We start from the raw sequence: 15465 nt of genomic DNA, 5'->3' as shown, positions 1-15465 counted from the left end.
TGGAGGGGCGGGGGGTTAGGGAGGGTGGTGGTGGTGGGTATTTTAGTGGGCCGTCTGGTGCGGTGCTTGAGATGAGGAATCAGATGAAGGGCGGTATTGAGTGGATTTACAATGCGGTTGGTGTTGTGAATGGGACGGAGGGGGATGAGGTTATTGTTGTGGGGAATCATCATGATGCGTGGATGGTTGGCGGTGCTGGTGAGTTTTTGAGGTTGGTTCTGGAGAGTTTGGCTGATGAGGAATTAGCGGATCCGCATTCTGGTTCAGCGATTTTGATTGAGTTGGCGAGGGCTATTGGCAAGCTCTTGGAGACTGGGTGGAGGCCCAAACGGACGATTGTTCTTTGTAGTTGGGATGCGGAGGAGTATGGGTTGGTGGGAAGGTAAGTTGTATTTCTTGAATCACACAAAACTGTTTTCAGAACTTCAGAAATAACCTGTTTCAGCACTGAATGGGTTGAGGAATACACTCCCTGGCTTAAATCATCTACTGTGTCCTACTTAAACTTCGACGTTGGAGTCTCTGGCACCATCCCCGACTTCAGTGCTTCTCCCGACCTTCACTCCCTTATCACTTCGACTGCACAGAAGGTCATATGGCCCCATGGCGAGAACCGTACAATATACGATATTTGGGAAGAAAATTCTGGCGAAATTGATCTTCTAGGTGCACAAAGCGACTACGCAGCATTTGTACACCGCGGTGGGATTTCTTCCATGGATATTGGTACTACGCGAGCGCCCCTGGATCCAATCTATCACACACACTCCAACTTCGATAGCTATCACTGGATGGCTAAGTTTGCTGATCCAGGATTTGTAAAGCACAAGGCGATTGGACAGTTCCTGACCTTGATGCTGTTCCACTTAGTAAACGACGATGTTGTGCCGCTTGAGCCAGCCAACTATGATGTAGAGATGAAGGCGTGGCTTGTGGATCTCCGCAAGCTTGTTTCATCTGCGAATGCAACGGCTACAGTTAAAGTCGAGCAGCTTGAAGATGCTGTTGCGGTATTCGAAGAAGCAGCACAGCTATTCAATGCCACCTGTAAGATGGCTGTAGTCTCAAACAATGTACGTCTAATCAAGGAACTGAACCGCAAAGCCCGAGATCTTGGACGAGAGTTCATCAAGCAAGGCGGACTTCCCGGAAGGCCATTCTATCAACATCTTCTATTTGCACCAGGAATAGATACAGGATACAGGCCCGTTACTTTTCCTGGAATTACGGAAGCCGTTTCTGTGGGTAACTTCACTCTAGCAAACGAATACTTGGGAAGGACCGTGAAGGCTGTGCTGGCAGCAGCAAATATACTGGCGGCCTGAAGTCAGCATTGGTTCTTAGGCAAGCCATTTGGTATCGGTCGACCTTGAGACAGATGTTTGTAGGAGCTGCTCTGGTAACAATGATGTATGAGACAGCAGTCGGAATATCGCTTTCTCATTCTTCTGGTGCTAGTCAGCAAAGGTACGATTTTTTTTTATTGAATCTTTATAGTAGAAAAATTCAAAGAGAAGTAGCGAATCGCTCTATGCAATACTGTATCATGTTACATTGCCGATCCTCTCGGACTAAATTTAGTGTCAGACCGGTGAAAAAGCAGCCTCGTTGTTTTTTTCTACTGCATACCCTTGCAGGCCTAATCATACCATTGCACAGAGTTGAAATTTGTTCCTCTGGCTCATTTTTGCTCCAGCGGTTACGTGCTCAAAGCGGTTAAATGTGGGTATGCCCTTTGTGATTCATGCCAGGCAACCAGCCCTCCACATCACCGTCCCACATTATATCCACTGAACACAGTGTGATGGGCGATTTATGAGGCGGGACTGTGTGACTCAAGCGCCGTGTTTGCCTGGCCAGTTGCAGAGTAACGGGGAGAAAATTGCATATCTGCCACACGTTACAGCCTTGCGGTGGGCGCCTTAAACGGGGGGCCGCAAGTAGCATAGCCCATCACGAGGATATTTGGGGATACTTGAGGTGAACATGTGCCTTTGATTTCCAAAATCCATTTTTGTATTCACTTCATGATCTCTAAGCTTTTGTCTTTGCGAATCTCTTTGGCAAAGACTGTGGTTGCGAATAAACTTTTCCGTTTCGCCCGGCATCAGACGACAACTCAAACGACACATATTCACCGAGTACCCCCTTATATCCTCCGATTCGAATATTGAGACAGATCCCAAAGTGAATATGGTATCTTCAATCTTCAATGTCACGCTGCGCGGTGTACAGGCACTCTTTGGCATCATCGTACTAGGCCTCAGCGTGACGCTCATCCGCGGCCATCATTGGGGCCATCTTCCTGCCGGCTTGGGTTATGGCGGATTTGTCGGCGGGCTATCCTTTGTAGCTGCATTCATAGGGTTGGCTGCAACATGGTTCGACTTTCTGGGTGGCATGGTTGGGCTTGTCATCGACGGCGTTGTTGCGCTGGTGAACCTTGCCGGTGGTGTTGTAAGTATCGCGTCTCTTGATCAACATCACCGCTCTTTTCTTCAAATATGCAAGAATAAAGTACTGACTTTCCCAAAAGCTGTATGCTATTAAGCTGGCAGGCACAGACTGCGAAATGAGCGCCGAAGATCCCAGCAACATAAACAAGATGATTGAAAACGAGTGGTTCAATGGCGGTTGCCAGAGCCCCGGATTCTGCTGGAATGGCTACGAATATAGTAGAAACCCCTCGAAGCAAATAGCTGTATACGAGGGCCATTGTAAGGAAGCTAAAGCCGATGCCGTCTTTATGTTCCTGACCGCTGTTGTCATGATTGTCTGTGCGTTGCTGGTTTGGTTGAGGATGAGGAGGGGCTACTGAAGAAGAACAAGTCAACAGTAAGACACGCTCTCAAAACCTACATAACTAATAGGATATTTACTCAAATAGGTTTGATTTGTGGCAGCCAATGTGCAATCAGGACCTAGTATAACGATATCATATCTGCTGCGAAGTAGAGTTGGCAATTTCGAAATTGGTTTTGTAATGGTAGCATTTTCTCAGTATGCGATACCCAGATTCCTTCCAATTGTTGTTTCCTTGTATTTTACTCTTTATCAGACATTAGCAATGAGCACAAGTTTATTATAGGTTTCAGTACTTGATTGGTGATCCGTCAACCCAAACCTGGGTTCAACTCTTGAGGTGATACTAGCAACAAACAAATCGAGTAACAATCCCTCAACCTACCGCGTACACCCGGATATGATCATGGAATCTTTCCGTCTCTTCCAGCTTCCCAATTTTTCGGACCAGAAGTCGGCTGGCAGAAGCTGGCTCTTCAATTATCAACGCCACCAGCACTCGTCACCTTGATCTTCTTCACTGCACCCACTTTGCAGCTGCTCCTATTCCTGTAAGCAATGCCTTTAAGGGCACTGCAGCTCTTTTTTTTTCAATATTCCCGTAATTGCAATGAGTCTCTAGTCTCACAGCGCATCTGTTGTGCTGATGTTTTCTCTCTCATGATTTCCGTGGCATTGTCAGGTTGATGAGTTTGAATGAAAACAGTCGGCTGTTAGTCACACAATCCCTACGTACGTATGCCATGCTATTTATACACACTTGACAACACTCGACGCCATGATTTTTGGGATGGTCTTGTATGGGAAGACCAGAGACGTGCAGAGGGCATTTGGTCGTTGGATGAAAGTGTATATGGGGATGCGATGTAAAGAGGTGTATAGTGGTTGTAGTGCTTGGGCTGCCGTGTGCGCATGTAAAGAAGGCGCAAGAGAAATGAACGTTCATCAAGAGGCAAGCTCCTTTTGCAAGAATGTGACAAAGCAAAGAACTTGAAGACGTGACTATGATGCACAACATGTATCACCAGCCTGTGGGAATGTTGCTGGAAGTACTTCCATCTCGTTTCACTGAACCACACAGGAAGCAATAGTCGCGCGATAATCGCATATCTGCATTCCAAAACTCACTAATCCTATATGTCCATGCATCTCGTCATATCCATGAGTCTTCCAATCAACCTGGTACAAACGCCGCTTATGCACAACCTCCGGGCAAGTCCGCCCAGCCTTGCTCACTACGCCTCACTATGCAAATGATCCGAAGTTACTCTAAGCAGGGCAAGTCTGCGACTATTAGCGGTGATCTGATAGTAGGTAACGTTCTATCCTCTTCTAAGAACATACGCTGCCGCAAGATCCACAGCTCTTGGTGCCATCACTGATACCAGCGCCGCACTTGGGGCAGCTGGTGTGGTTGGAGTTGACGAGAACGGTGATGGACTGCATGTTGGTTTCCGACGGGTTTGTTCGGTAGGTTGGTAAAATGAAGGGCTGGTATTTGTGAAGTTGTGGATTGATGGTTTGCGCTGATGGCTCAGGATGGAGGGGTAAGGTGGGGTTGATATAGCGAACGTCTGCAGGGCCAGGCAGCCACGGCAGCATTAGGAAGCTAGTGTATTATCTGTCAGATGATTGCAGGCGGTAAGAGCGCTTGCAGTTATAATTGGGTAGTTGAGTGGGGGCGTGGGAAATGGGACGAGCCGGTGAAGATACATGTAACTAGGCTGGAGTCAGGATACGTAAAAGGACCGAGCAGATGGCACTGCGTAAAGGCGGGCGTCCTGTTGAGAGCAGACGTAGGCTTGTGATGATGCAGATTCATTACCTAACGTGACAGATGATCTGTCCGTTGATAACAACAAGCCAACCGTCTTCTTTCTTCTCCATCTCTCTGAAGGCCGCGGAGATCTCCTCCAGGTCTTGTTCCGTCGCATGCCCACTATCCAACGCCCTCTTTTTGTAGTCGCTTTGCACCGTTCTATCAGCCCAGAGGCCGCACCAGAACTCCCTCTCTTCTGGCGTGCTAAATGTCCAAGCAGCCACACTAGCCTCGATATCGCTTCTTGGGAAGCCAGCCTCCATCGCTATTGCATGTAGTTGCTTGCCAATGTTTGGATGAGCCTTGAGTCCCAGCGCAACCTTGATGTAGAGCTCCTTCCACTTGTGCAGCATGGGGTGATCCGGATACCAGTCCATGGCGCCGTAGTTACAGTCTCGGATGGCAAGGATGCCGCCGGCCTTGGCTAGTTGTTTCATTTCCTTCATCGCGCCTAGTGGGTCTTGAAGATGCTGCAGCACTTGGTGCGCGTGTACGACATCAAAGCCATGCTCTTCTACACCCTCGAGCTTGTTCCATTCGAAAATGTCACCAACTTCGAAGCGTATATTTTTTATTCCTTTTTCCCCTGCGTGCTTTCGGGCTTTTTCAATGACATCGGCGGAGGGATCGATTGCGTAGACGAAACCTTGTGGAACTCGAGCAGCGATATCAACGCTGATGGTACCAGGGCCGCACCCAACATCGAGTATCTTCAGTGAGGGGTTGTTGAGGTAAGGCAGGAGATGAGGACAGGAGTTTTCTACGGTGCGCCAACTGTGAGAGCGGAGGACAGAGGCATGGTGGCCGTGAAGGTATGGTCCGGACATTTTGGGCTATGCGGAGCTGTAAAAGATGATATCAATTCAATGAGCAGTGTGGAGTTTATACTAATGTGGAAATGAAGGGTGCTAGGCAGCAGGTATATGAATGCGTCAATGATGGCAGTCACTTTGGTTAGTGCCGGAATTAAGAGGAGATGAATTGATGGCTTTATAGTTTGAGGTCATGCAGCGCTTGGAGCCGAACATTCCGAAATCGCAGCCTTTTGATTGGGGTAAAGTCCTGTCTGTCGAAATGTTGCGACAACGGAGTGTCACAATACTTGTTGGAGTAAGAGGGCAACTTGCACTTTTATGTCCGAAGTCGGCCATCTTGGTGCTCCCGCTTAGTCACAAACACCCCATCCTTTGCGTCATCGATCCGCGCATCAGTCATGCAGAGGTTCTCCAAGAAGGAAATGTGAGTGAGTTTAGTGCTGCGATCTGCGGAGAATTCAACCAGCTATATGGGGTAGACCTATGTCGATATGCCACAGTACTATCACGACGTAGTCCACAAGATGATACTTGTATCCTTTCAACTACAGCTAAAACCACATGTCGCGCGATTTGCGAGATCTAAAAAAAATAAGAAGATTCAAACATAACCCTTGTCTTCAAGGCGACTCATCTAAACCTTTTGATACTCTTACTGTCTTATTCACTATATGATACCACCATTTTGCCATCCGAATATGGGGCGTAAACGACAAGTTTTAGAAGAAGTGCCCGTCGTTGGCTATGAGACTGGCTTGACATTGTTTAATGTATTCATATCTGAGTTACCAGGTGTTTCGAGAAAAACATTGAAAACAAAGGCTTTTGCATTGTCGATCTGATACCTCACGTCCGTTCGTCCTACATTATATTTCAAGTTCAGTTCAAAGCAAAATTTAAGCGATGACGAGAGCCGCAATCGCTATGAAGAGAGATTTATCTAGTAACAACGAAATCAAAACACGCTCCATGCAGAGTCAACCAACAATCGTCATGACCTTGGAAATGAGAGAAGTGGTTCCGAGCTACGTAAAGTCATACTTGAGAGCTACTTGGGTATAGTAGAGTGCTCTTCAACTAAGATAGAGTCGTTTTACACTTTAATCATTGTCGACTCCATTCGATCGCAGAACGATAGATAGATAGTGTTAAGGGTGCTGTGCCTCGTCAAAGATAGAATGTACAAAAGATCATTGTAAGCAGGAGCACACCTTTTATAGGACTATCGATACTTGTATACTAATACAGCCTAGCCTTTACTTAGAGCCTTGGTACTGCACCACAAACAATCAACACTCTATCTACTTCATCCTTACCTAATCTCCCTTCCAAAATCCACTAGAGCCGGCGTAATATGCAATGCACAATCCTCCTCATCTGCACATGCACCCGAAATCCGGGTAAGCACATGGCCGCATTCTTGCACGCGCACCCATACCAAGGAAATGAACTTGTCACAAGACCCATGTACATACGATATGTACATTCAGCCGCACCATTGCATTGGCGCTAGTACCGGGACTATGCATCTTGCTAACAATGCAGAATCTATAGCCTAAACAAGGCAATAGTATGGACTTGGACGCAACAAGCACATGTCGTACAAGCCACAACATTGGCGCAACCCATCCACCGTTGAACCACACACCCAAGTCACACTTGCACGCAGTATAGCAGACATTCACCCTCATGACCCCATCTCTATCCCATACGCACAATGCACACAACCCTTCGTGATACCCCACAAACAAACAAAACCCATAACCCCATCACCACCATGCTCCACCCGGGGAGAGGCCCAGCCACGTCCCAGCAAACGCCACAAACTCGCGTACCCGCACTAGTCCCAAAACAGACAATGGTACAATAATCTCCCAAACTCACTGCCGACTACCCTCATTCCACTTCCTCTCCCAAGGCACAAGCAAGGAAGAAAAAAACCCCACCATACATGCACCTCATACCGTAGACTCTGACCCACATACCGTACCAAAATGCCCCCCTCCTCTTCCTCCTCCTCCTCCCCCAGTGTCCAGGGCGTAAACTCCTTTCACCCCAGCTAGCTAGCCTAGCCCCACATTCCCGCATATGTACATACATACACTATGCAAGCTTTCTTGTTACATCCCCCATCCCCACTTTGTGCGTCGATGCAGGCGGCGGCGGCGGCGAGTAACACGGGAAATCGCGAATCACTGCATTGACCATGTTTTTTTACTCTTTTCTTCTTTCTAGGGGGGAGGGAGAATTACCGAGAAGGGTAGGTGAGGATAAAAGGTGTGGATTGTGGGGGAGTTGCATTGTCCGTTTTGGATGTTAGGGGCGGCCGAGGGGGGGTTTATGCGGTGGAATGGGGGAGGGGGGGCGTGCGTAGGTGAGTGGTAATGTACGCTGGGTTTATCGGTGATGGGTGTGTGTGTGTGTGTGTGTGTGGGTACTTTTGGGTTTCTGGGGGGAGTGGGACGAAGAGGAATGATGTGGAGAGAGTGGGTATGTGTGATTGTTTGGTGTTGAGAAAGTCACACAATGGTGTGAACATGTGAGAAATGGCACCAGCGATATTGGGGATATTTTGGATTACTTATGGCCAGTGATATGCTGGTGGTAAACTCATAGCTAGCACGAAACCCACACCTAAACAAAGAAAAAAAAGACAATTCCAAGTTATCCAATAGCGCCGTCATTTTTGATATATCATTAACACAATCGCTATCGCCATTGCTGTTACCACTACATTACACCTTCTCAGCCTTATGAGCCACGCCCCCAAATATCTTCTCACCTCCCAGCTCCCCCCTCACAGGACTAGGCTCTGCACTTCCCTCCGCAACCGGAGCTTCGACAACAAACAGTGGCTCGCCCTGTACATCATCCTTCGGGCTCAACCGCCAATTATGTGCATTCTGATTCACACTAGGCTGTCTTCCTCTTCTCTTTGGCAAAGGCGGTGGCACAGTGGCTAGCTCACTGGCTGCAGAACTCGTCCGACGTCTCATCTCACGAAACATTTCCTCGCCATCTTCTGCGACTGGACGCGCGTCTTGACCGGGAAAGTGAGCTGCAGGTAGTAGTGTTGTCGGTGTAAACGAACCCCGAGGGCTGTCTAGATCCTCTACTGATTGCTTACTCGAGAGCGGAGGAGAGGCTGTGACGGGTTTTCGTTTGGTGAGGTTTGCAAATGTAGAGGTTGCTGCTGCTGGAATGGCCCAAGTCTGTCTCTTGTCGTTCTTGGGTAAGGGGAGTGGGGTTCCAGGCGGCGGAAGCGGCTGACCTCTACCCATAGGTTCCGTGTGTGATTTGGAAATAGAGGGCGAAGTTGGAACCTGTAACCTAGGTTCTTGTAGTACCTCTACAGACAGATTTGGGCCTTCGGACGTTGGCGGTCTGTTGTTAGCAGCGGCTTTGTTGTTCTGTTTCGCCGCCAGCCAACTTCTTGCTGCTGCAGTAGCTGAGTTGAGAGACTGGTTAAGAGTCTGTTTCCTAGTCTGCATGCTACTTGCTCCTGCTGCTGCTGCGGCAGCAGCAGCAATTTCTTGCTCAGACAGGTCTCTGGACTTGGCTCTAGTGTGAGCGTAATCAGCATTTGAGACTGGCGCAGACGCTGTGCTTTCTGCATATATTGACGGTGCTGACGCGTCTTCCGAGGAGCTGACTGAAGATTGGGTTGCTCGACGCGGGTTGCTTGGCCGCATGGGTGAACGCAAAGGGGTTGTGACAGGAAGGGACCGAGCACTAGTCGGCGTCGACCCGTGTTCGTGCGCTATCTCTGCAGAAGCATTGGCCGAATCGACCTTCACCTGCGCCATCGAAGAGGTTGACCGCATTGTACGTGGTCTTACCGATGAGGACGAAGATGTGTGATCTGCAGAGGTAGAAATACCAGTCGCGACTTCTTCTGATTCAGCACTGGAAGAAATGGAGAAGTGTGCACTGGCAGAGTCGCCCTTCTCGTCAAGTTTTTGCATATCAGAAATGGCAGCGTCAAGCGTGGCGTCTTTCTGGCTGGCCTTGTCCGCATCTTCACCCTTGGTTTTACAAGTGTCTTCCCAGATGCCTCCTCTGATGACTTGCGCTATCGTGTCTGTGAAGGGCATATCGTCCCAGTTGGGAAGCACCAAAGTTTCATTGACGACTTCCCGTATTCGACTTTCAATTGCCCTCAAGACAACACCATAGGTAATCTGCCGTGAACTGACGATTGGCTCAAGAGAGAATTCCATCTTGGGTGGAGTCTCGAAGGTCATCCAAAGCCGGTTGCTTGGCGGTGGCTTGATCCTGATGAGAATGTGACCGTCGAGCCTCTTCAATACCGTAGCCAAGATGAGTGTCACCTCGCGGGCCTTGAAGCGTGTGCCCAAATCTATGCGTACGGTCGCGGATACCTCAATGGAAAAGTTGCCCTTGTAACTAACATCAGCTTCGACAACAAGATCGCCATCAACAGTCAGCTCCTTGAGCTTTGGATTTGTGATGAAAGGCGGTAGAGTGCCCATGTCAACTTTGCGCAACTGTACGCTGCTAATGATGGCGGGTTTGGGAACGCGGGATATCTTTTTGTTGATTTTCGCTGCAATGAACTCTTTGATCTGCGAGGTCTTGTACATTGCTAGGAACACCCTGCCAATGAGGGCATTGATCCAGCGGGTGTGAAGGTTCTCCTCCGAAGCATGCAGCTGTTGTACCAGCTTTACAAGATCGGGCGTTTCAAACTTTAGCGGAACGGACGGCGATTCTGTGTCAGAAGGATCCTTCTGGTTTTCCTGAGCATGAAGCATCGCGTGATAGAAGTCTTCCTTCTCAGAGCAATTATCAGAGAAGAGAAAGAATTGCTTTGGAGTTGCAGTGCTGTCATCATGCAGTTGTTGGACCAGTCGAATGCCTAGCTTCGTAAGTACTGTAAGGGGCAATAAGAGAGTGTTTGCAAAAGCGTACAATTTCTCTTGATCCAGAGCTCGCCCTCAGGTATGCGCTCTCCACCTCCGTATATGTCCACCTGGTAGTGAGCTAGCGAAATGACATGACGGACTTCGATTTGATCTTCGTTGTCGTAGAGCATGAGGTGCCCAAGGCTGGTATTCAGTCAGCCCGTAATTTGGAGGTGCGGTTTTGTGCAGCCAACATACCGCAAGACGACATAGAAGACATTCCGCGCCTTCTTGTTCTTGTTATTTGCCGCATCTATTGTCGGACTTGTAGTTTTGTTGCGATCGAAGATGCTCCTGTACATGGACTGGTAGACGCTGGGACTCTCGACCGCCACGACGGTACCTGCAGGAGTGGTTCGATCCGGAGGCTTGCCGTTAACGCCGCCCGGCACATACTCCCGACACACAGCAAAGTACCCAGCGCAGACATCCGGCTCATGTGTCCTTCCTTTTAGCTTCTCCAGTATCTCGTCGTCTATCGCTGCCCCTGGGTCTGTGTCGTCCCCTCCTTTGCTATTCACGGACCCGTTCGATGTTCTGCGGGGTTGTGAAGCTTGTCCATGTTGGGTGGAAGCCGAATCGAGGCTGTCGTGTTCAACGGGCGTAGTACACCAGAACCATGCAATTGTAAGAAGAGCAGGCAATAGGGTCAGTCCTCCTACAAGATAACCCCATATGAAGATGTTGAATACGGTGCCATACCCCCAATCCCCGCCCATGTTGCGTGACGTGTTATGCTATAATCCAGACCATCCCTCGCCATGTAACGTATGCGGCGCGAAGGTCAGCGTGTGGTATAGGAGGGCAACGTGTTCTGAAGCATCGACCGGAAGTGTAACCTCGAGTAGGGACCCGGGTAAATCGGCGCGTCGAGGCAGGGTGGTAGCGAGTGGCGTTGGGGAAAGCAATATAGCGGGCGGCAATGTTCAAGGGCTGGCTGGGGCGATCAAGTCAAGACAGAATCAAGCAGCGAGCCCCTTTGGACAAACAAGACTCTCAAAGTGAAGCACTAGCCACGGTAGTCATCTGACGCGAGGCTGACCGTTGGAGCTAATAAGCTATGCCATGGCCCATAGCATGCTATCCACGGGGCCACGCCGGAGACTTAGTGCTCCACATGTGACGATGCAGGTCGCCGATCGGCGCTAAGCGAACCCTCCCGCTGAGCTATGACGGCATCTCTGACATTGCTTCCGTCCCATCTCCTGCGAACACGCGCCTCAGGTACAAGTGTAGTGTATACATATACACATGTACATACTATATGTATATGCATGCATACACACAAACACACCCAGGCTTGCGGTAATCCGGAGAATTCACGCGCGCAACACGTCCCTGAGCGGTAAGTGGCCAAGCGCCTCATGTGGCGTCACGGTTGGTCAGCTATGGCGGGGTCCAGCTGATAGCACCCTTATCTTGGAAGGGCACATGCAAAGTTATTTCTTTTGGTTCTCGACTGCGTCTCCAAAACATTCAGGTACTTCCCCACTTCAATTGCTCAGTTGAGATATATTCATATCTTCAAGGCGGGCCCGGTGCACTAACATGGTCTACCCAGAAAGTCATATCTCTACGCTAGCCAGCCGTACATGTACCCATAGAGCAGTCCCTGGGACTTTTGTCTAAAAGAAATACAAGCAATAGCCAAGGCTAGCAGAAGCCGACATGTCAACCACAGAATCCCAGTCCTACACCCCTGACATACCCTCGGAGCCTGTCACCAAAACCACCGACAACATCCATGTAGAGCTTACTCCCCACGACCTCGACTCTCTCGCCGCCACGCGCTTTGTCCGCTCTCCATCTGCAGGTGCGACTGTGCTCTTCATAGGCACAACGCGCGACTCCTTCAACGACCAGCCTGTCTCGTCATTATCCTATACGTCATACGCGCCCCTCGCCATCTCGACCCTGTTCAAGATTGGTACCTCTATACTTGCCAAGCACTCTTGTACCAAGATCGCCATCATCCACAAACTAGGCGAATGCCCAATTGGTGAGGAAAGTATCGTGATTGCTGTCTCCGCCCCACATCGCCAAGCGGCGTGGAGGGCCGGCGAAGAGGCGCTCGAAGAGACAAAGGATAGAGCAGAAATATGGAAGCTAGAAAGATTTGAAGGTGGTGAAGGTGTTTGGAGAGCAAACCGAGACGGCCAAAAGGGTGTCAAAGTGGGATAGAGTGGTGTTCTGGACTTTGTATACATGAGAGCACGCCTCTAATCTTACAGCGCAAGCTTGAATGATATGTACATAACTTGTTCGCATCTCACCAGATTGCACGTGATGCTTGGATTAAAAGAAGATACCTCTTGCATACGAACCAGTGCCTCGATTACAGACTCAGAAGGAACAGTCCTCCCCCCTCGGCGTTACCGGAGATAACCCATATGCCGTCATTGCTTGTCAGACACCCACGTTGAGGCAGTAGCTTCACGAATCATGCAAGACACACTGCAGTTGAATACCGCCTTACCTGCGCCATCATGGGTCAAGGAGAGTCGCACGAAGCGCCTCGGCTAACATTAGGTATGCATCCACCAGACTCTCCGCTCCCCAATCTAACGCCAGCCAGAGCAGCTCTCCCAAGCCATCGCTGAGCGATTCGCACAGAAAAGCTTCACGCCTCTCGAGCTCTACTGCTTCAACTCTGTATTCCGCTCGCTAGCTGACACGCAGTCTGGGGTGCACTACTGGAGCGAGACTACACTATGTCGATTCTTGGAGCTTCCCGACGCGCTGGGTGTGGGCTCGGTCGTCTTTCAGATGGCGAGTTACCTGGGAGCCTTTCCGCTGCCGAGTCAGGCCCCCGCCATTCTAACACATGAGGCGCTGCTCAAGGTTGTCACGATATTGACAGAGCGATACGGAGCTGTGGTCAAGAAGAGAGGGAGGGAGATTTGGTTGAGGGAGATTTATCGCAGCTTGGCGATATATGACAAGGGGATACGGTCGAGCGTAGAAGAGAAGGAGAAAGAGATGGCCAAGGATACGGGGAATCAGAGCGGCAGTAACTTGGGATTTGCGATCGATGCACCAGAAGGAGATGAGGGAGAAGAAGAGGACGAGGATGATGAGCTGGTGTTGGCTGCGCTCGAGTCCATGGATGCGATTGATGCATTCAAGCAGGGAGATCACACCAATGTCCACCACTCCATCATACCGTCAGACAACTTCTTGAAACTGGTGGAGCTGTTGCTGCTCATTGCGCCGATAGATGCACAGCAGAGTCTCTCGAGTTTGGCACCGAATCTATCAGACGACAGAGTCGAAGAGCTTCGGCACGCTGCATATGTTATACTATCGTCGTTTGGCGTCGAAGACCATCCAGGAGTCACATATCGCGTCTTCAACGCTGTCATCTCAACAACACTTCCCTACCTCTTCAACGGGCTCAATCCACTATTCGAGCACTTCCTTTTTGCAAAAGACTTTGACCTTTCCAAACGCAAGCCAGGCTCCACATCACCAACCCAAGAGAATCACCCCGTTATCCCACCACCAAAAGCAGAACTGGAGCCAGTCCTCCGCGAACCAGGCGAGATACTAAATCTAACCACCTTGAGCCAACTCTCCTTTTTCATCAAAGGCAGCAACCTCTTCCGACGCCTCCGCCCCCTCTACAGCGGCAACACCCACGGCTTCAGCATGGGCTCCTTCGAAAAACAAGTCTTCAACTGGCGCGCCCCCACCATCCTCCTTGTAAAAGGCCGTCTCCTCCCCGCCACTCCCTCCAGTACCCGCGAACGCGCACTCCAAGACATGCTGCCACCCAAGCGCCACGCAGATAGCATCACACCCGGCTCACCAAACCAGACCCTCATCTACGGCGCATACATCCCTACCCAGTGGAAACACACCGGCAAATCTTGCTTCGGCGACTCCACCACCCAACTCTTCCAACTCTCACCTACCCACGACGTCTTTACCGCGTCGTCGTATAGTACAGATTACACCTACTTTAACAAATCGCCAACACAACCCGCAGGCATCGGTCTCGGGACCCCAGTGCCCGCTCAATCAGCTTCCTCCTCCTCATACTCTTCTCACTCCGTCTTCCGCCCCGGTCCTGTCTCCTTGCATCTCGACGACGCGCTAGAGTTCGCCATTTTTACGCATTTGGCCGAGGGCGGAGGCTCGTTTCTTCCGTCGAAACTCCCGGCTAGAAGGGGAAAGGATTGGCAGGATCGATTTGAGATTGAGTGCTTGGAGGTTTGGGGGTGTGGTGGGGACGAGGTGGCGGAGCGGCAGCGGAAGGAGTGGGCATGGCAAGAACGAGAGGCTGAGGCGAGGAGGAGGATTAATCTGGGCACGGGGGATGTGGAGATGGATAGGGAGTTATTGAGGATGGCGGGGATTATTGGGGGTGAGAGGAGTGGGGGAAGTATGGGGTAAGATGGGAGGGTTTTGTGGTGGGTATTTGGGAAGAGGTTGGTGGTATGAAGTAATGATACAAGTAGACGTTTTGTTTTCATTCAAGAAGGGATAGATGTTAAAACTTGTATTTCAGTTTCTCACAAATCCACCCACCTCCTTATGCAATACTCGAGTAATTCCATATATTCCATCGAATACCCTTTGTTTTCAAATATTTCCAGAAAATAAACGCCCATAATGCCTCTAGCACATGTATATCGTACACCCTCTCTTCCTCATCATTCATCCATTTCATCCTTGCCTGCTCAACCATTAGCCTTCTCTTCCCTCCCTCTCCCCTCAAGGTAAAAAGAAAGAAAAAAGGACCCCCCCCCCAAAAAAAAACTCACCTCTGCTTATGCTTAGGATTCTTGGAACAAATAATATACACATATCTTCCTTTCTTGCGCCTCACGCTCTTACACCCTTCACACAATTTCTTAACCGAGCTCCGGACTTTCATGCCGCGCGTTTGTCCAAATCCCAACCCATTGAACCGCGAGGCCAAATCCCCAATTCCACCACCGGTACTGCTGCGGGTTTGTAGTGTGGGACGTGCGAGGAGGCTTGGGCGCAGGCAATTGCAGCTCGGCGTGTGGATGTGGGTGCGTTGCGTGAGGCGCGTGGAGAGCGGGGCGCGGGGAGGGAGGGCGCGGCGGAGGGGGAGGGTGAGGGCTTTGGAGAGCAT

The 15465-nt window shown here is 50.1% G+C and overlaps 7 protein-coding genes across 7 annotated transcripts; 4 read left to right on the top strand and 3 right to left on the bottom strand.

Annotated features, from left to right (window-relative positions):
• Window positions 1-8: 8 nt before the first annotated feature.
• On the top strand, window positions 9-1316 carry COCCADRAFT_57482 (uncharacterized protein; the record flags this gene model as incomplete). Its single annotated transcript, XM_007717991.1, has 3 exons — window positions 9-198; window positions 247-382; window positions 446-1316. Coding segments are annotated over 3 exons (1197 nt in total), but the record flags the coding sequence as incomplete, so codon positions are not given.
• Window positions 1317-2193: 877 nt separating this feature from the next.
• Window positions 2194-2818, top strand: COCCADRAFT_8282 (uncharacterized protein; the record flags this gene model as incomplete). Its single annotated transcript, XM_007717990.1, has 2 exons — window positions 2194-2457; window positions 2537-2818. The coding sequence occupies 2 exons, from the start codon at window positions 2194-2196 to the stop codon at window positions 2816-2818; spliced, it is 546 nt and encodes a 181-aa protein (XP_007716180.1).
• Window positions 2819-4623: 1805 nt separating this feature from the next.
• COCCADRAFT_106300 (uncharacterized protein) lies at window positions 4624-5448 on the bottom strand (the record flags this gene model as incomplete). The annotated part of the gene is made up of 1 exon (XM_007717989.1): window positions 4624-5448. The coding sequence occupies one exon, from the start codon at window positions 5446-5448 to the stop codon at window positions 4624-4626; it is 825 nt and encodes a 274-aa protein (XP_007716179.1).
• A 2723-nt stretch (window positions 5449-8171) lies between these two features.
• On the bottom strand, window positions 8172-11080 carry COCCADRAFT_8280 (uncharacterized protein; the record flags this gene model as incomplete). Its single annotated transcript, XM_007717988.1, has 3 exons — window positions 8172-10315; window positions 10369-10505; window positions 10560-11080. The coding sequence occupies 3 exons, from the start codon at window positions 11078-11080 to the stop codon at window positions 8172-8174; spliced, it is 2802 nt and encodes a 933-aa protein (XP_007716178.1).
• A 949-nt stretch (window positions 11081-12029) lies between these two features.
• Window positions 12030-12542, top strand: COCCADRAFT_40111 (uncharacterized protein; the record flags this gene model as incomplete). The annotated part of the gene is made up of 1 exon (XM_007717987.1): window positions 12030-12542. One exon carries the CDS (start codon window positions 12030-12032, stop codon window positions 12540-12542), a length of 513 nt encoding a protein of 170 aa, XP_007716177.1.
• Window positions 12543-12847: 305 nt separating this feature from the next.
• Window positions 12848-14756, top strand: COCCADRAFT_8278 (uncharacterized protein; the record flags this gene model as incomplete). Its single annotated transcript, XM_007717986.1, has 2 exons — window positions 12848-12890; window positions 12937-14756. The coding sequence occupies 2 exons, from the start codon at window positions 12848-12850 to the stop codon at window positions 14754-14756; spliced, it is 1863 nt and encodes a 620-aa protein (XP_007716176.1).
• A 367-nt stretch (window positions 14757-15123) lies between these two features.
• COCCADRAFT_29411 (uncharacterized protein) lies at window positions 15124-15465 on the bottom strand (the record flags this gene model as incomplete). The annotated part of the gene is made up of 1 exon (XM_007717985.1): window positions 15124-15465. The coding sequence occupies one exon, from the start codon at window positions 15463-15465 to the stop codon at window positions 15124-15126; it is 342 nt and encodes a 113-aa protein (XP_007716175.1).

This window comes from Bipolaris zeicola (assembly GCF_000523435.1).
Source record: "Bipolaris zeicola 26-R-13 unplaced genomic scaffold scaffold_206, whole genome shotgun sequence".
Taxonomy (NCBI): domain Eukaryota; kingdom Fungi; phylum Ascomycota; class Dothideomycetes; order Pleosporales; family Pleosporaceae; genus Bipolaris; species Bipolaris zeicola.
This window is presented reverse-complemented; position numbering and strand designations above follow the sequence as displayed.